The sequence below is a fragment of the Penicillium daleae genome, assembly GCF_028827525.1.
Source record: "Penicillium daleae strain IBT 16125 chromosome Unknown utg000005l_segment0_segment0, whole genome shotgun sequence".
Taxonomy (NCBI): domain Eukaryota; kingdom Fungi; phylum Ascomycota; class Eurotiomycetes; order Eurotiales; family Aspergillaceae; genus Penicillium; species Penicillium daleae.
The window spans coordinates 4,092,546-4,110,739 of NW_026623153.1; the positions used below are offsets into that span (position 1 = coordinate 4,092,546).

General features: G+C 52.1%; 8 protein-coding genes across 8 annotated transcripts; 3 read left to right on the forward strand and 5 right to left on the reverse strand.

The window, feature by feature from the left end:
- Positions 1 to 668: 668 nt before the first annotated feature.
- N7458_005656 (uS17 family ribosomal protein) lies at positions 669 to 1,418 on the forward strand (the record flags this gene model as incomplete). The annotated part of the gene is made up of 1 exon (XM_056909038.1): positions 669 to 1,418. The coding sequence occupies one exon, from the start codon at positions 669 to 671 to the stop codon at positions 1,416 to 1,418; it is 750 nt and encodes a 249-aa protein (XP_056767656.1).
- A 647-nt stretch (positions 1,419 to 2,065) lies between these two features.
- Positions 2,066 to 3,596, reverse strand: N7458_005657 (WD40 repeat domain-containing protein; the record flags this gene model as incomplete). Its single annotated transcript, XM_056909039.1, has 3 exons — positions 2,066 to 3,250; positions 3,333 to 3,498; positions 3,559 to 3,596. 3 exons carry the CDS (start codon positions 3,594 to 3,596, stop codon positions 2,066 to 2,068), a joined length of 1,389 nt encoding a protein of 462 aa, XP_056767657.1.
- A 686-nt stretch (positions 3,597 to 4,282) lies between these two features.
- On the forward strand, positions 4,283 to 7,185 carry N7458_005658 (putative spindle pole body component; the record flags this gene model as incomplete). The annotated part of the gene is made up of 4 exons (XM_056909040.1): positions 4,283 to 4,342; positions 4,422 to 4,630; positions 4,689 to 7,086; positions 7,147 to 7,185. The coding sequence occupies 4 exons, from the start codon at positions 4,283 to 4,285 to the stop codon at positions 7,183 to 7,185; spliced, it is 2,706 nt and encodes a 901-aa protein (XP_056767658.1).
- A 524-nt stretch (positions 7,186 to 7,709) lies between these two features.
- On the reverse strand, positions 7,710 to 9,269 carry N7458_005659 (DJ-1/PfpI family protein; the record flags this gene model as incomplete). The annotated part of the gene is made up of 2 exons (XM_056909041.1): positions 7,710 to 8,358; positions 9,262 to 9,269. The coding sequence occupies 2 exons, from the start codon at positions 9,267 to 9,269 to the stop codon at positions 7,710 to 7,712; spliced, it is 657 nt and encodes a 218-aa protein (XP_056767659.1).
- Positions 9,270 to 9,581: 312 nt separating this feature from the next.
- Positions 9,582 to 10,786, reverse strand: N7458_005660 (60S ribosomal protein eL8; the record flags this gene model as incomplete). The annotated part of the gene is made up of 4 exons (XM_056909042.1): positions 9,582 to 9,782; positions 9,846 to 10,355; positions 10,427 to 10,504; positions 10,784 to 10,786. 4 exons carry the CDS (start codon positions 10,784 to 10,786, stop codon positions 9,582 to 9,584), a joined length of 792 nt encoding a protein of 263 aa, XP_056767660.1.
- A 505-nt stretch (positions 10,787 to 11,291) lies between these two features.
- On the reverse strand, positions 11,292 to 11,900 carry N7458_005661 (putative AP-3 adaptor complex subunit sigma; the record flags this gene model as incomplete). The annotated part of the gene is made up of 2 exons (XM_056909043.1): positions 11,292 to 11,774; positions 11,832 to 11,900. 2 exons carry the CDS (start codon positions 11,898 to 11,900, stop codon positions 11,292 to 11,294), a joined length of 552 nt encoding a protein of 183 aa, XP_056767661.1.
- Positions 11,901 to 12,010: 110 nt separating this feature from the next.
- On the forward strand, positions 12,011 to 13,153 carry N7458_005662 (translation initiation/elongation factor MRX8; the record flags this gene model as incomplete). The annotated part of the gene is made up of 2 exons (XM_056909044.1): positions 12,011 to 12,675; positions 12,748 to 13,153. The coding sequence occupies 2 exons, from the start codon at positions 12,011 to 12,013 to the stop codon at positions 13,151 to 13,153; spliced, it is 1,071 nt and encodes a 356-aa protein (XP_056767662.1).
- A 1,438-nt stretch (positions 13,154 to 14,591) lies between these two features.
- Positions 14,592 to 17,785, reverse strand: N7458_005663 (F-box/WD repeat-containing protein; the record flags this gene model as incomplete). The annotated part of the gene is made up of 3 exons (XM_056909045.1): positions 14,592 to 14,717; positions 14,772 to 17,432; positions 17,489 to 17,785. 3 exons carry the CDS (start codon positions 17,783 to 17,785, stop codon positions 14,592 to 14,594), a joined length of 3,084 nt encoding a protein of 1,027 aa, XP_056767663.1.
- Between the last annotated feature and the right edge of the window lie 409 nt (positions 17,786 to 18,194).

The following is an 18,194-nucleotide window of genomic DNA, read 5'->3' on the forward strand; positions in this document are numbered from 1 at the left end:
CATGATTTTAACCACCGGCGACGACATATGCTCTAAAGATTCCAGATAAATATCATCCACGAAGAGGGCAAAGTTATAGCGCACCCCAAATCCGAATTCTGGGCCCGCGCTGTGGACAGGTTCACTACAGTCCCATTTGACCGGGTTTTCCTCACAGTTCAGTAAATGAGCTAGACTTTTTTCAACCCGTAATTTGCTACATGCTAAATTTTTTTCCTTGTCAGCAGTTTATTCTAGATAGTAAGTTACGGTTAGTTCATGCCAGATGAAGAAGTTCTATTGTTGTCCACATTACTTTGTTTTACTCAAGTATTTCCCCCTAACTGGCCCAGTTTCTATCTTTAGTTGCAATCCCTTTTCTCTAGTAAAAATCAGTAATTCGAAATTCTAATTAGGATGACCAAATTCTTCATATAGGAGAGATTATGTCGTAGGTGTTGTGCGACATGGCGTTCTACTTCTCTATGAAGCCAATGTCGATGCAAACATTGCAAACTCTCCCCGAAAATTCTAAGAAGTCAACTCCGCGACTCCGACTCCGCAGCTTCAGTGTTTGGCCCTCTTCCAATCTCCAGTCTGTCCCCAGCTCGACATTTTCCAGGGCCCACTCTCGCATTTCTCTCAATATTGGGACATAAACTGTCTGCGGCAGGGATTGTGAGACCACAATGGCACCGAGTCATCTCCTGCGGGCTATGCCCATCCGCTCAATCGCGTCGCCGATGAGCCTGGCACGATCAAGCATCATTCCTTCCACCCTCTCTCTCCGCCAGAGCATTCGCTACAATTCTTACACACCCACCGAAACCACACAAGAACCCATTGAGCCCCAACCAACCTTCTCCGCCACCTCGACCATCCCCAAATCCCAAACTCTCAACCCACCCACTCTGCTCCGCGATTATGCCTCCTCGACTAAGACCGGCACCGTCGTCTCCGTTGGCTGCATGGACCGCACTGTCACCGTGGTCTACCGCTCTAACGAATGGGACAAGCACATCCGCAAATACTACCGGAAGGAAGTCAAGGTCTTGGTCTCTGACCCGCAAAACTCTCTGCGCAAGGGTGACGTGGTTGAATTCTCTTCTGGTGCTCCCAAGAGCCGCCGCGTGCATCATGTCATTGAGCGCATTATCACTCCTTTCGCCGTACCCATTGAGGAACGACCGGCTGTTTTGACGCGAGAGGAGCGCGAGCAGGAGCGCGAGAAGCGCTGGGCTGCAAAGTATGTTCGCCGGGAGTCGAGGCGGCTGGGCGAGGAACTTGATTTGGAGGCCATTGCTCGAGAGGAGGGTTTGGTCCAGGAAGGAGAGACGGTCTCTACGGCAGGTTTGATTCACCGAGTTTTCCTCGGACAAGAGCGCATCGGCAAGGTGAAGAAGCTGGTGCAGGAGCGGACCGCTGAAGTCCAAGCATGAAAATGTGCTACCATGTGATTTCAAGGACTTTGAACATTGGCCCTTGTGTTTTTAGCAGGCCTATTTCCCTTTTTGGATATCCGTGTTGGGACTCCATGTCGGATTATTTGTACTATACTATATTACAGCATTCATTGATCGATTCACCATGTTACTCGTGACCTTGACGGTCTTCCGATTTATCACAAGCTTCACGCGGAGTAGAAACATGCTCATCTTTATATCGAAATAAAGTTTTCGTAAAGGCATAAGCAAAAATTGATTGAACATGGCGGCATTAGAGAAGTATGTACGCGAAGAGAGCCCCATCCCATGAAAAGTCTCAGAGTGTATACCGTGCAAAAGTAGATCTGCTCGAATCTCTTTCTGTCTTGGTCATAGCTGACCATCCCCAACCTAAAGAAACTTGCAAATGGAAAGTAAGTCACTGGTATCACGGAAGAGAAACCAACTCCTTTACCCAGAAATGACGAATGGCAATCCTTCTAAATCCCAAATCCTCCAGAGTGCCGAGGAACCAACCTCGAGGTACCGTAACTTCGTAGATGAATTGGCCTGATGAACCTTTTGTGGCTCATCCGACTATGCTGGATCAGGTCTCGTCAAGATCCTGCTATGAGGGTTTTCCTGGCAGCTTTGAACGGCTCTCACGAGGCAAATACCCGCACCTTGAGGTCGACACTTCCTGTGGCGAGCACACAGCGGATGGACATCTTGCTTGCCGCGTTGGTATCGTCTTTCGCTCCGTTTGATGTAGCAGGTTCTGCGGAGCCGTTGGCTCCATTGGCATTGCTGTCCTTGATCAGCGGAGGTGCCCACCGAATCGAGCTGACAAAGTGGTCGTGAGCATTGATTGTGCGCACACACTTGCACTCTTGAGTAAGGTCCCAACATCGTAGTGTCTTGTCATCTGCCACCGAGAGCAGATACTTCCCACCAGGATGGAAGACAAGAGCTCGGACCCAGTTGTCGTGGCCCACCAATGTTTTGATCAGGTTGCCCCGGGCATCCCATAGACGAATGGTCTTATCACGAGCACCCGTAGCAACAAATTCAGCCGATGATGACGCAGAGGGCGGCTTTTTCAGTCCCGCCAGAGGCGCCAGATGTGGGTAACTCGTGGTAGGAGCAAAGGCAACACACTCAATCACATGCTCATGCCCAAGGAAAGTCGCCTTAGGCTCCCCTGAAGAGATTTCCCAGAGACGGGGGACTTGGTCATCTCCCGCAGAGAACAGGAACCGCCCATCTGGAGAAGGTGCCACATCTCGCACCCAAGCAGAATGTCCTTGCAATGTCTTGACGCAATACCCAGTCGTCACGTCCCATATCCGTAGTGTCATATCACGCGATGCCGACACCAACAGATTGCCGGACATCGGGGACCCTGCAGCCCCTGATGGAATGAAGCGGACCGCTGAGACGCTGTGATCGTGCCCTGGTAGAGTACGGATGTTCTTGTACTCATCGGCAGGGTCCCACAATTTGATAGTCAGATCGGATGAACATGAGGCAAGGAGGGTACCCCCTCGCGGTCCACCATAATCCACATCCAGAACCGCCCTCGTATGACCTTTGATTGTCCGCTCCAATTCACCCAATTCCCAGTCCCAAATTTTGATCGTTGTGTCCTCTGATCCGGAGGCGAGAGAGGAAAATATAGGGTGGAAGGCAACACAGGTGACGGGCTGCCGGTGCGACTCCAGGTCGTGGCGAGCAGGGGCTCGGGGTAGCCAAGATACCGGATCCTGGTTTCTTCGAGAGAGCGATGTAGGGGTGGCTGTATCCAGTTCGGTCTGAAGGGTAGCTATCCGGGTCTCTAGATCCATAATCTATATCCACAGCATGTCAGTCTCCTTTTTTTTTCATTGAGCCCTTGCAGTATGCGCTATGCTGCAGGTGAATTCCCCCCACCTTCTTCTGTAGTCGGACCACGCTGGTCCATTTCTTCTCCAGCAGTCCCTCATATTTCTTCAATGTAGAATCCTCGACGGAGACTGACTCGCCAAGCTCTTCTCGTAGCGCTGCGCAAGTCTTCGGCAAGTTCGCAGCGGTCATGTAGGCAATCATCGCCTTGTGCCTGTAGTAAAGAGACATGTTAGTTGTCAAAAGCCAAAGAACTTCTGATCAGGGTACATACAGCTCCTCCGCCTGTCGCGCCGTGAGGAGCTGGCTCATGGTGCCGGCGGATTTGTGTGTTTCCCAAGCAGTTCTTCACTGCACCTCCGCATGCACCGGAGGTTGTCAAGTATTTCAGGGGCCCAGTTGGACAGGGAGTCTGGATGACGATGAAGATGCACCGAAGGATTCTGGAAACAAGTCGAATTGAAGCAGAGCACCAAATTGATCGGAATTGCGTAAGAAGCTGGGAAAGTCGGGATCGCAAAGGGCCAGCGATGATCCACCGCGGGGTCACAACAAAACAACCCTCGACACCGCCAAGCCCGCTTGTTTACTTTCCGATCGCCAGCCCGCCGCTGTTTATTCCCTTCCCCTCCTAAAAACCAGAATCCAGATCCTCGCCCAGGCCCACCCATTTTTATCATTTTGTCGGGCTGTTGCGCTTGGGGTCATTATCTGTGTCTTGAATGCTGCCAGTTGCTCCCACGTTCTGGCGGTCCACATTCCTGATCGCAGACTGAAGCCCCGATCTGGCACTCACAACCCCCGTTCGTTTCTTTGGGCATCAAACGCTTTGTCGGTAAGAAAATCTTGTTTCTTTCAGGTCGAAAGCACCTTCTTCTTGAGCTCCTTTGTCAGGGGCATATTCGCTATGCTACCGATTGCAGGGTATGCTAACTCGGAGGTATATACAGATATCGCTCCGTTCTCAGACACTTCCTTTGATCATTTAGCCCATCACTATGGCTGAAGGCGAGGAGGACTTCTCCTCTCTGCCACTGCCCGAGCGCTTCGCTCACAAGGTTCGATGTTCTTCGCATATTGCTGAAAAGGTTACGGCGCGGCCGTCAATGAGCAAGAAACTGACCGATCGCTCGATAGAATTGGAAAGTTCGCAAGGAAGGATACGAGGATGCCAAAGCACAATTTGAAAAGACTCCTGACGAATCGGACCCTGTGTTTACGCCATTCCTACAGGACCCTGGGCTGTGGAAAGGGGCAGTAGCAGACTCGAATGTGGCGGCGCAAGTAGAAGGTCTAGGGTCTTATTGTGCTTTCTTGAAATTTGGCGGAGTACAAGCGTGCACGAGGTATCTTTGATAATCGATATCTATTCTTTACCCTGTTGTGATGTTAACAATGTCCCAGGACGCGACCTCACACAATCGGGCCGATCGCGGAAAAGGGTCTCCCCTGCGCCAGACCAGCGGGTAAAGCGAGCGCTCAGGAAGCCCTTCTATTATGCGTCGAAATCGACGCAGCCGGTCCCGTCCTCGAAGACCTTCTACCTGTACTTTCCCATAAGGTACCTAAAACGATCGCTGGTGCTCTCGCGGCACTGACCACGCTCTATCACAACTTTGGATGCAAGATTGTGGACCCAAAACCGACACTGAAAGCGCTACCGAAAGTATTCGGTCATGCTGACAAGAACGTTCGAGCCGAGGCCCAGAATCTGACGGTTGAATTATATCGATGGCTGCGGGAAGCTATCAAGCCCCTCTTCTGGGCGGACCTGAAGCCAGTGCAGCAGCAGGACCTGGAAAAGCTATTTGAAAATGTGAAGCAAGAAGCCCCACCCAAACAAGAGCGATTCACCCGGGCACAGCAGGATGCTATGGCCACCGCCAGTGCATCTCCAGGGGCTGGCGATGGCGGGGAAGACCAAGGTGGTGAGGAATATGCCGAGGAGGAACCAGAAGAGGTGGACGTATTTGATCTGGCCGAGCCTGTCGACGTTATGCCGAAAGTACCCAAGGATCTACATGACCAGCTCGGTTCATCAAAATGGAAAGACCGAAAGGAAGCCTTGGACGCTCTTTATACTGCCATTAATGTGCCCCGCATCAAGGATGGTCCTTACGATGAGATTGTGAGGGCTTTAGCCAAGTGCATGAAAGACGCCAACATTGCCGTCGTTACAGTCGCTGCCAACTGTGTCGATCTACTGGCAAAGGGATTACGCAATGGCTTCATGAAATATCGATCTACAATTATGGCACCTATGCTAGAGCGTTTGAAGGAAAAGAAGCAGTCTGTGGCAGACGCTCTGGGTCAGGCATTGGATGCGGTCTTCTCATCAACGGATCTCTCAGATTGCCTGGCGGAGATTCTTGAGTTCCTCAAGCACAAGAACCCACAGGTAAAGCAGGAGACTCTCAAGTTCTTGATCCGCTGCCTTCGCACGACCCGCACTGTACCAGCCAAGCCAGACATCAAGGCAATCGCCGATGCAGGTACCAAAGCAATGACAGAGTCTACCGAGGCCCTCCGATCTGGGGGTGCAGAAATCCTGGGTACGCTGATGAAGATCTTGGGCGAAAGAGCCATGAACCCTTACCTTGACGGGTTGGACGAGATCCGAAAGACCAAGATCAAGGAGTACTTTGAGACTGCAGAGGTGAAGGCCAAGGACCGCCCGAAGCCGATCGTTGCTCCTCCCAAGCCCGCCGCGCCCGCTGCTCGGAAGGCACCTCCAGGAAAGAAGCCTGCTCTCGGAATGAAGAAACCGGCTCCTGCGGCCGCCGCTCCCCCTCCTGTGGAGGAGGCTCCAGCCAAGCCAGCCCCCAAGACGATTCCCTCCAAGCTTGGAAAGCCCGGTCTTGCTCCTCCTGGAGCAGGCCTCAAGCTCCAGCGCAAGCTTGGTGGTCCAGGAGGTATTGCGTCGCCGCAGAGACGGGTCATCTCTCCCCCGACGGAAGAAGCAGCACCTCCCCCGGCTGCCCCCAAGTTTGGTCTTGGACGTGGCCTAGCAGGCCGTCCCATTGCCAAACCTGCAGCGCCTCCTGAGCCGGCTCCGGCTCCGGCTCCCGCAGTGAGCGCGATGTCAGCGGCAGACCGTGCGGAGTTGGAGGAACTCCGAGCAGAGAAGGACAGATTCATTCGAACAATCGAAGACTTGAAGACGGAGCGCTCTAAGTTCAACTCGCAGATTACAGAGCTGCAGAACCAGAACGCACAATTGATTGAGGATCATACCAGGGACGTACTGAGCATCAAGGCCAAGGAGACACAGCTGGTTCGCGCGCGGAGTGATGCCGAAGCCGCGGAGCAAAATGTCCAGAAGCAGCAACGCGAGATTGAACGGTTAAAGCGCGAGCTAGCACGAGCTCTTCGCGCGTCGGCGATGAGCCCGCCCAACGCTGGGTCCGAAGCTGGCAGCCTCGGCATTCCAGACTCTGCCTCTATCTACCAAGAACCTGCCGGGAACGGACATATTGGTCGCACAGGTTTGCACCTTGGATCTCGATTTGAGAGCACACGGCCAAGAAGCTATGCCTCGGCCAGCCCAAGTGAGGAGAAGGAAAACAATGGGCTTGAATCACCAGGAGGATTGGGCAGCCGAGATGGTGGCCTGGGCCTAGGCCGACGTAAGCTCAGTCCTACCTACGGTCTTTCTGGAATCGGAAGCCCAACACGCTCATCTCGGAGCTCTACGCATGCAACCGAAGACGAAGGTGCGCCTCGGTCTGCAGAACCTGCCGAAAACTGGAAGCGTGCTGCGGAGGTGACAAGCCAGCTGAAAGCGAGAATCGAACAAATGAAGGTAAGTCAACATCGTTGTATTCGGGTTAACATATGCACTCGTTGCTAAAATCAAGAATAGGCTCGCCAAGGGCTGTCACGGCCACCCGCGCACCGTTAATGATCAACTTGGATGACAGCGACCTCCCTATCTCCCTAACTTCTTCCTCCATTCTACGCGTGTCTTAGACTACCTAGTCTAAGGCTTCATTTGTGATGCATTCATGATTTTTGGCCTTGCGGTGGGACTTATTTGTTCTTCTAGGCGCGTTGGCTGGGTCTCTTGGTTTCTGAACTTTTTAGGCCGGATCTCTTGGTTTCGTGATTACTCATACCAACTCTGTTATTGTTCTTTTTCCTTCTTCTTTACATGCTTGTGTTTTGGGGCTCTCCATCTGTATCATAGAGGACATGAGTACGGAACCATCCTATAAGCAGACAAGGTCTCGTTCTTGGACACGATGAATCAATCTCATTGGGATTCGAGATGCGGAAGACTTCCAGGGTATACAATTCCTCTATTATGAGTATGATACCAATTCCTATTACAATCTCCTGTAACGTGATATATCCCAATGGTGCAGGTGGGAGACGGAGATGTTCTCTATTTCTTCCCAAACTACACACAATGTACCAGAAGCACACTCAAAGCCCATAAAGCTCAGCAAAGGGATCCACCTCCGAATCCTCATGCCGAGTATACTCAATCCAATCCGCAATCCCTTGCGCCTTCTCCTTCCCAAAAACCTCCCCAATCCAAGCCAATGTCACATCAATGCCCGCACTAACACCCGAAGACGTCCAAACATTCCCATCAACCACCCACCGCGCCCTCGCAACCCACTCCACCTCCGGCCGCAGCGCACTCATCTCCCTCCATGCCAGTTTATTCGTGGTTGCGCGTTTCCCATCCAACACCCCCGCCCGCGCGGCGAGTCCCGACCCCGTGCACACGGTTATCAGGTACTTGATGGTGGGATAGGTGTTTGCGATGAAGGTTATGGCTTCGGAGACGGGGGGTTTGGAGCCGCGGGAGCCTCGGCCGCCTGGGACGAGGAGGATGTCGAGGGGTGGGGCTGTTGCGAAGGTGTGGGTTGGGAGGATGGATTGGCTGGTTGTGCTTGGGAGATCGGGGGATTGGGTGGGGACGGGGTCGAGGGTGGTGGAGAGGAGGCTGAGGGTTATGGGTTCGGTTCTGGAGAGGACGTTGATGCAGTCGAGGGGGCCGAAGGCGTCGAGGGCTTGGAAGCCTGGGAAGAGGACGACTCCGATGCGGAGGGGTTCCTTGGATGAGCTGGGGGGGGGTTTCTGTTATTCGGGTGGTTAGTATAGTAGCGTGATGTTGGAGTGTATCCATGTAGAAATCATGAAGACCTACCGCTCATCTTGGGTTGTATGTACGTGGGTTGCCCGGGAGGTTCAGTCTGTCAGGGAAGCAAAGTTGTTCGGGCAATAATGGGGAATAGGTAGAGGATCTCTTTTTTATGTGAAGCCGAGGAAGGAACGAGACGGTCTTAGAAGTGCGGGATGAATGACGGTTAATCTTGACTCATTCGTGCAAAAGAACTCCAAGCCGCTAGCTGTCCACTCAGGCTCTCGTATCCATGTCGAATAGCCCCCGTTCTGGCGCGCTAAACAGGCCTGCTCATATTGGTGATCCTACGGCTCGATTCGAAACACTTGCATGTTGTAACATATTGTGATGCTTTTCCAACTGACAGCAGTGGCTAGTTAATCTTCACGTTTCGATTTAGTCAGCTCGGGTTAGAGAAGTAGTGCTCCCAGCGAAAGTTGCACTTCCAAACTTCCGGTTTACATGGATGAGCTAGGAAATATATCTACGCCTCGGCTTACCCATCCATCCATTTACTCGGCCAAATTGGTACTAAGGAATCCCAAAGAGTGCCGAAAAAAAGAGTGTGATTAGATGTAAACAATACGAAACAATCAATTTGGATTATACATCCACGTATAGCAAGGCCTTGGGGCTGTCGTTGGATATAGATCATGATCACGTGAGACTGGATCGTCCAACAATGAACTGCCCGAGGTCGAGGAATACCGTCAGAGAAAATTTTTCCATAGGCATATAGATGCAGTTACAATGATGGAGCTACAGAAAAGAGATACAAGCAGACTGCATGAATGCCATTCTAAACATTTACTACACTAGCCATGAGCATCGCCGAGACGCGACAAGGGCATATTGAACAGTTTGAGAAATGGATTCATGGGTATCTGCAGGAAAGAAAAAGTGGTACATAAGGCCGTCGAGGGAAGTTCGTCATTAGAGAAAATATTTTTTCTTTTTGGTTAGAATGGGATTCTCCAAGGGCCGAGGGCTCTTTCCCACCCATCTAAAGCTAAAAGAAAAATTTTGGCCGTCAATAAGTCATCCGGAGCCTGGAACACCTTTTTGAAAATCCTCCTCATTGGAACTTTTTTTGATAGGAGAGCGCTTTGAAAAAGGGCCGATCCCGTCAAGACAAAATCAACTCATCCCGGAGAGGGATGAATTTAGACCTTGATGGCGTTCTCAACAGCCTTGCGCTTCTTCTCCTGGCGGGCGTTGGCCTTGGCACCCATGATACCACCACCCCAGTGGCGGCGGGACTCATCGTACTTGTCGGTGTAGCCCTCCTTGATGGCAGAGAGGAGCTTGGAGAACTCAGCCTTGTCCTCAGAGCGGACCTCAGTCAGAGCCAGAACGGCGGAGGTCTGAAGATAGTCTAGTTAGCTTGTGATCGTCGATCAAGGGGAATACCAGTGATATGAACATACCTTCTTGTGGACAACGGTTCCGAGACGAGCCTTGCCCTTGACGATGGCGTATGGGACACCCATCTTGCGGCAGAGAGCGGGGAGGAAGACAACCAGCTCAATGGGGTCAACGTCGTGAGCAATCAGGACGAGGGAAGCCTTCTTGTTCTCAACGAGGCCGACGACGTGGTTGAGACCGTACTTGACGTGGTAGGGCTTCTTGGAGACATCCTCCTTCTTCTTGCCCTCGGAGACGGCGGTGGCCTCCTGGACGAGACGCTCCTTCTTCTCGGCCTTGGTCTCAGGGCGGTACTTGGCGAGGAGCTTGAAGGTCTGGGCAGCGGTGTTGCGGTCCAGGGTGCTCTGGAACTGAGCGATCGAAGGAGGAACCTTCAGGCGCATGTTCAGAATCTTCTTCTGGCGCTGCAGGCGGACATATTCGGGCCACTTGACGAAGCGGGACAGGTTGCGCTTGGGCTGGATGTCCTGGCCGATGCCGAAGTTGCGGGAACGCTTCTCGATGAGAGGGTTCTGGACAGAGCATGATTAGTATCTTCATCCTCTTTTTTTTTCTCGCACTCCCAGGGAAAGAAGCTACTAACCTTAGCGGCCTTCTTGGACGAGCCAGCCTTGCCCTGGGGGTAGGGCATGGCGGCGGTCTTCTTTCCGGACTTGGGAGGCTATCATTGAGAAAAAGAAGATCAGCGATCTAGTCCTTGACGGGCTGCATCTTCTTTGAACTCTAAGGAGCGCCATGCAATTGAACACCGTGCTACGGGTGTCAAATGCATAGCTGACTCCAGCCAAAATCATCGCCATGACTGTTCCACATCTCTTTCGAGGCTGCGGGCAATCGACGGAATTGTGCTTCGATTTGGAAAAATCGGAAGCTAGACAGAATTGTCTTGCGGCATCGCTGCAGTGGGCGAAGCCTGAACAAAAGACGTTCAAGTGCTTACCATTTTGTCGACTGAAGATCGGTGCGCTGGATGACGGTTGACGGGGAGAAGAAGAGGGAAAAGTTCGCCGGACTGCGGACGATCTTATGAATTTCTCGTGGGTCGCGCTAGCGTGGGCATGTGACTAGGGCTTAGGGCTAACCAGAGTTATGAAGTATGCGGTTGTATCACGTGACCTCGATGACATTGACAGGATCCTAAGTATGATGACTGAATGTTACTGCTGTTGCATTGGTCCCTCTCTTTTAAATCCTTTTACCTGACTAGAGACACCCAATGGAAAAGATTCGGGAATTAGGAACAATTAATCAGGTCTTTTCGACATTCCGAAACTCGTAGTCCATTACCATATCCGCATACCCGTCCGCGGTACTCCAGAATCTACTCTATATACAATGAAAAACATCAAGACGCCATAGAAAATGACAACAGAAGAGGCCATGCAAACAGATCATTGCAGATGCAACAGAAGCAAATAAACAATCCCCCATAAATGCTCCTGCTCTCATCACCGCCAGGCCCCCAATCCTGGCAGCGCCCCCCGTCCGAGACTCGCACTAGCAGCCTGAACAGCCTTCTTCTTCCCAGTCGTACCCTCCTGACTGCGTACACCGGCAATGATCTTCTCGATATTCGTCTCAACAACCACACCGCCAACAATCATCTCACTCAGCACCGCGTGCATCGTCTCATACCCAAAGATCAGATCTAGTTCGCAGACGTTCTCGAACATGCGATCTAAAGCCTCGACGAAGACTTGGATCAGGTCGATCAGGGCGAGCGGGGACTCAGTTGACGTGGAGATCATGATGAAGGAGAGCGTGGCATAGGTGCGGTAGGTTATTTGGGTTGGCGCGTCGGAGGGGCCGGTGGAGCTGGCGGCGCCTTGGGAGAGGAGGGGTGGGAGAGGAAGGAAGTTGCAGGCGCTGGATGGGCGTTGGGAGACGAGGTGGTATATTTGCGCGATGAGTGATTGTTGCGTTTGGGTGTCCTGTATATGACTTAGCGGGCTGGTGGAAGTGTATGCGCGGGGGAACTTGGGACATACCAGGGTTGTGTAGAACTTGGTTAGCCGGGGCTGGCCATTGTTATTGAAGACGAGAACAGCGTTGATCATCTTGAAGATTGAAGGCCGTTCAGTAGCAGTACACTGAAGTCTGAACCGAGCAGTGCAGTGAAACGAAATGTGGAGATGCTTGTGGTCAAGTCTTGAATGACAGAATGACGATGCGCTTATCGGCGACGCTGATAACTGCGGCCGTCGGCCTGGTCCGTGCGGTCAATTTTCCGGAGACCGCGATGGGCCTGCTTCTGCACCTGCACAAGGCAATTCTACAACACAACAAGATGAGGATACGTGCAGCCCTGGTCTCCGTGCCCAGAAGGCCGGCCACAAGGCCCTTGACCGATCAAATAACCGCCATCACCTCCACACCCTCCAAAATCATCGCACCTCCCCCCTCAAATCCAAACAAGCGCACTCTCGAAGAACTCACGCCCACCGATCTATGCTACTACTGGGACACCAAACCCCCAACCCCGTCCCAACTCGCCTCTGCAGACAAACTATTCACACCATCCCGCCACTCACCCCTCAAACTATGGTCCGCCAGCAAATTCCGCACTACGCCGCTCTCCTCCGTCGAGCCTGAAGTCGCATTCCTCGGTCGCTCTAATGTCGGCAAAAGCTCGCTGCTCAATGCGATCATGGGCCAGGATATATGCTGGACATCGTCCAAACCTGGCCGTACACGGGAAATGAATGCGTTCGGGATTGGTGGTACGAAAGGTGGTGAGCATAAAGTTGTCTTGCTGGATATGCCTGGTTACGGCAAAGCGAGTCGTGCGGAATGGGGGATGGAGATTATGAAGTATCTCCAAGGGCGAAAACAGTGAGTGTCAATGTCTTTCCTTGTTCTTCTTACTTTATGAATTCATTTCTCTAACCGAGTGCAACCTCCTAGACTCCGTCGAGCCTTCATCCTCATCGACAGCGAACACGGCATCAAACGAAACGACGCCGAAATCCTCAGCCTCTTCCGACGCTACGCAATCCCCCACCAAATCATCATCTCCAAAGTAGACAAAATCCTCGCCAAAAACAAAAAGCAAATGAAATCCGGCGCCTCGGCAATCGGGATCCAGCGGCTTCAGGATTTACTTCGCAGGCTACAGCCACAGGTGCAGCCTGATCCGAGTATATCAAATGGTCCTGGTGCATTGGGGGAAATTCTGACATGCAGTGCGGATACACCGATTGGGCCGGGCCGGGTATTGGGCATTGATGCAGTGCGCTGGGCTATTCTGTCGGCGGCGGGTATTGATGGGAGCTTGGAGGGTATTCAGCCTACTTTGGAGGGTTCTGGTTGATTTACTGGACATACACCGTTCGAGACACTATACGGGGATATAAAAACTACGGACTTTGAAGATGGGAGCACTTTATACATACTCGTGCCCAGTGGGGATGCATGTCTGTCCGCCTCGAGGAACGAAGGCACAGGAAATAACCGGCCATGGTGGGCAGTGCCTCTTCTGTGCGGTTGACTATGCTGGCCGAGATGAAATCTCCCCAGCTCAGGCCAAAGCGATGCGTGTGGCTATTGGCGCTGGCCGTCTATTTATCCACCTACAAGGTTGTACTATACTTACTCGCCTGGAGATAATACAATTTCACCCGCTTTACCCAAAGCGCGCAAGAAATTCTGTAAATGCTATAGACAATTTCAATCAAACGTCTACGGAGTAAGCTTATCCGGTATGCTTTCCCCTACGAACTCACAGAATAACAAAAACCCACTATATTATACGAGCCCGGAAGAGGTTATAACCCAGTTCCAGTCCCTTCTAGTAACCCTCCACCTCTATAGTCTAGTGGTATAAGAAACCATGACTGAGCTTCCCACTAAACGGGCTTCTTCTAGGAAGGAGTCCTCTGGGGTGGAGGGTTACTCCCTTTTATGCTGACCGGACATACAGGCTACCACCGCGGTTAGAACTTTGTTTATGTTTAATATATTCCTTATATCTAAATAATTCTTAGACTTAGGAGAATATAATAATCGTTTTTTATAGCCCTTTAACTATGTTAGTGGTTGTGTAAAGGTGGTATTTGTTGGGTGTGAACATCGTGGTGGAGTATTCAAGCATTGCGGGGAGTCACGAAATGTTGTGTATGACCTAGAGAGATTTTCCATAGTGGATTTTTGGCATGTATCTATTACCATCTAACAAAATTTGAAATTGGAAAATAAGAGATGTAGTATTTTGTATTGAATGTGTGAATTCAGCCTCCGTGGACACCGTAGAAAGCCTTTGCCATCGATAACAAAAACTTCAGATACAAGGGAAGGTAGTAACATAGAGGACACAGCGACAATTATAATAGCCAACAGAAAAAAAGAGCATGGTTGGTTAAATGCAGAAAGGGCAAAGGGTGCAAAATGGGCAGATAAGATGATGAACGTGTAAACGGATATAGAACCCTCCTGCAATAAGTGAGAGCAAAAATCAAGCGTGATGATGATAATGAAAAATGAAATCAGGAAACGTATAACGCCAGTCCCCCATCGTAATGCTGGATGACCGAAGAATGCCGACCGCGCTATGCAAAGGGTTTGTTTTCAAGGGAAGAGACCAGAGCCGTAAGGATAGGGTATCGTGAACGGAGTATAATGGAGAACATATGGTGCGTTGGAGGGAGTAGGGAAACGGGAGAAAACAAAAGAAAAACCTGGCAAAAAAGAGAAATGGGGCCAGTCTGGCGTGTAGGAATCGTGATTGAAAACGATCCCAGATCGTGATGGGCTTAATCCGAGTCCGAGTCGGAATCGACGTTGCTGGTGGCAATCTCTCGTCCGCGACGGTTGACCACAATGCGCTTGCCGAGTTTGTTTTCAGGGACACCATCCCGCGCAGCGCCGAAATCAAGGACCTAGAACGGATGAATTAGTTTCAATTTGCACCCTGTAGTCAGAAAGGCACGCACCTCAATATAGGTCAGACTGTCGCGCTGCACCGCGGCAACACATCGTCGGTCATTGAACTTCACTTGCCACACGCCACTTAAATCAGTGAGAAGGTCTCGAACACAGGCACCGGTGCTGACATCCCACATCTTCAGTGTTCGATCCGATCCGGAGATAACCTTCTGTCCATCGTGCTGGAAGCAGGTGATAGCACCAGTGTGCGCGCTTAACATGTTCTTGCAGTGGCCGTGCTCGGGATCCCAAATACGGAGGGTGGAATCTGCCGCGGCCGAGACCAGGTAGTCGCTCTGCAAAGAAAGTAGACCAACTAGGGAGGTATGACCTTCGAGGTTGTGTAGCAGCGATCCGTCATCCAGCGACCAGACCTTGACCATGTGGTCCATAGCGCCACTGATGCATCGGTTACGTTTGTGGTCCAACACAACGCTGTAAACCTTCAAGGAATGGCCCTGGAGCGTGTGAAGAACCTGGCCGGTAGAGATCTTCCAAACTCTAACTGTGCAGTCGTAACTTCCACTCACGAGGGTGTCGCCGTGGGCTGCAATTGCACGGACAGAGTGGGAATGGCCCGACAAGACACGCACAAAGTAGGGACAATCAGTATCATCCGCTAGAGGTCCGTTGGGGTAATACGAGGGATCGCCCGGTTTCGGAAGCTTCCACACGCGCAGGTTCGAATCACGAGATCCAGTGATGATGAGAGGGACTTTGGGCATGATCTCTGGACGACCGTTGGCATCTTTACCCACCTCAGTGGGCAAGACGATCTGCAAGCAGCGCACGGTAGACGTATGTCCGTTGAAGACCTGTGTACATCTAGCACGCTCAATGTCCCACACACGAACGGATCGATCGGTAGAGCCGGAAACCAGCGTGTTTCCGTGATATTCTAGGGCCCAGACACCACCTTCATGGCCCTCCAGCGTGGCTTTCAGAGCACCAGTCTTGGTGTCATAAACATTAATATTAGTGTCGTCGCTTCCAGTCAAAATCTTGTCCGTGTCAAACTGCAGGCAAGTGACGACGTGGCGGTCATGGGCACGGAAAGCGATGTGCTGAGGCTTGATATCAGGCTTCATCCAGCCTCGACGAATGGCATGATGCCGGCGATAGAGAGCCTTATAGAGGTAGAGTCCACGGAGGGTAGGCATACCGACATCAGGATAAGGAACAGCTGCAGCGGCAGCGTTGGCAGCGGCATATGGAGCCTCTGATGCAGCAATGTCCCTCTTCCAATCTGGCTCCGAGTGGTCGGTGCCACTGGAAGAGATCTTGCGCTTGGCGAGCTTGCGGCTCGAAGCACGGGTGTTAGCCTTTCGCTTGGGGCGTCTATTCGGGGTTAAAGACGCCAGAGGCGCTCTCTCGTGAGCGTGAGAAGAGGAGGCAACGGGAGAAGACTCGTTGTCAGCTCGGGAGAACGATTTGCTGAGGTCTCTCTCGAAATCCTCAGTGGTGCTGCACTGCCAGCCCCAACCCTCTCGGATAGCTCGCTCCAGCTCGCCTTCGGATAGGGCATAACCATCGCGATCAAGCAGGTCCTTCCACGTCTTCTCATCGGAACTGACAATGTGTCGCCACTTCTTCGAGACCTGTGACGCGCGACACATGGTTTGAACGTCGAAATATTTGACGATATTCAAGCTGAGTTCAAGAGGGAGCATGGTCAGGAAATCACACTTCAACGTCGGGTTCACGACATCGGCCACGAAATGCAGGGTGGGTTTTGGGCACCGTCTCAGGAACTGGTACATGAGATAGCTTTTCAGCTCGTCTGGCACAGCGTCAAAGAACTCGAGCACCTTGGGCATATCCATCAAAGATGGTGGAGACCGTGACGTATGAGTAGCCGCGAGGCTCTTGGCCCGAGAGGCTTCCGTATCAAGAAGGCGCACAGCTTTCGAGTAGCGTGGAACACTGTGATCCAAGCTGGAGTCCGTGTCAACATCCGGTCCCTCAGAGTCGAAAGAGGACTCGCCGTGCAGCGCATTCATGGCGGCAACGGGGGATAGGCTGGGGCTGGGCAGGCACATATCTTGCGCCATAGCATTGTCAATAGCCGAGAGTTGAGCAGTCAGGTCAGGCCTCCGCTGCGACGAACTTTCGGTAGAAGCAAATGATACGGTCTGGCTGAAGGAGCTCGGGTCCGATGTGATTGCCGTAGTTGCGTCTGGCTTGGCGATTTGCAGCTCCCGATTTTGAGCCAGGTCTTCCAAAAGCTTCTGAGCACCAGCGTCTGAAGGACCGACCTCGGCGGACAGCGGTGACCGCAACAGGGTTTCCCTACGAGGGAAATTCGCACTATAAACCCGCTGTCTCGAGGCTTGACCTTCACCCAAACTCCCGATGTTATGTTCAGTTTCTGGAGTGACTAAGCCGGCAGGGGAAAGATGGGTGGATGTCGATGCATAATGACGGGTGCGCCGTGCTGCAGGCTCGGATGGCACCCGAACTGCACGTGTCCGAGGAAGAATGGTTGGGCGAGGATCCAGAATAGACACAGGGGAGACAGGTCGGTGCTGAGGATTGGGTTGATTGATCCGAGCGACTGATCGTGGGGCCACCAGTCGTCGGGCAGCCCGATCATCTTCGGTTGTAAACGAGTTCACAGAGCGGATCAAACCGTTTGTTGAAGACTTGAGAGCATCGTTCTTCTCAGTCAGCTAGAGATATGTGAGCATTGTGGGACGAAACCAAGAAAGCGGGTAGAGGAGCATACCTCAGTGAAAGCCGCCGTAGTATCGTTCGGCTCGTTGAAAACGATCGACTGGTCCCCAAGGCTGAACCGAAGATTTCTCAAAATTGCTGGGGTTGGCGTAGAGGCAAGGGGATATAGTCTCGCGTCCAGATCCTTTGTGGCGTGCGGAGGTTTGATGATAAGAGGTGGGAAAGACGTTGTTGTGGTGGTGGTGGTAGTCACCACCGTGGTCCGAGTCGCGGGAGCAAACGAGAACTGAGCAAAGGAGTCGTTACTGGAGGGACCCTGCCCAACGTCATCTTGGTCGTGCTCATCCATCTCGCGTCTTTGATTGTCAACTAAACGAGAATCCAGGTGGCGATGAACATGGGCGTGTGGTGAACAAGATCAACGCGTTTGGATCGGTAGGTAGATTCGGAGTTCGAGTATGCCAAGCGGTGGAGTAGGCAGTTAATGGTATCTCACACCAGCTCAGGTGGGGGTTGAAGCGGTTGGAGAGTTGGTTAATCGAGGGTTGGAACGATCGGATACCACCAGAATCCAGACTTTTGATTCCGGGGGCCAGAAGAGGGGTGTTAACACAACACCCCGTCGAGATGATAACCAAAGACAAACATTTACGAGGGGAAAGTTAGAACATGGTGATGGGATGGAAAAGATGGAGGGAGGAGGGAGGAAGCAAGGAAGGTTCAAAGGGGAGGAAAGAGTGGCGGCTGACAGGGCCTGG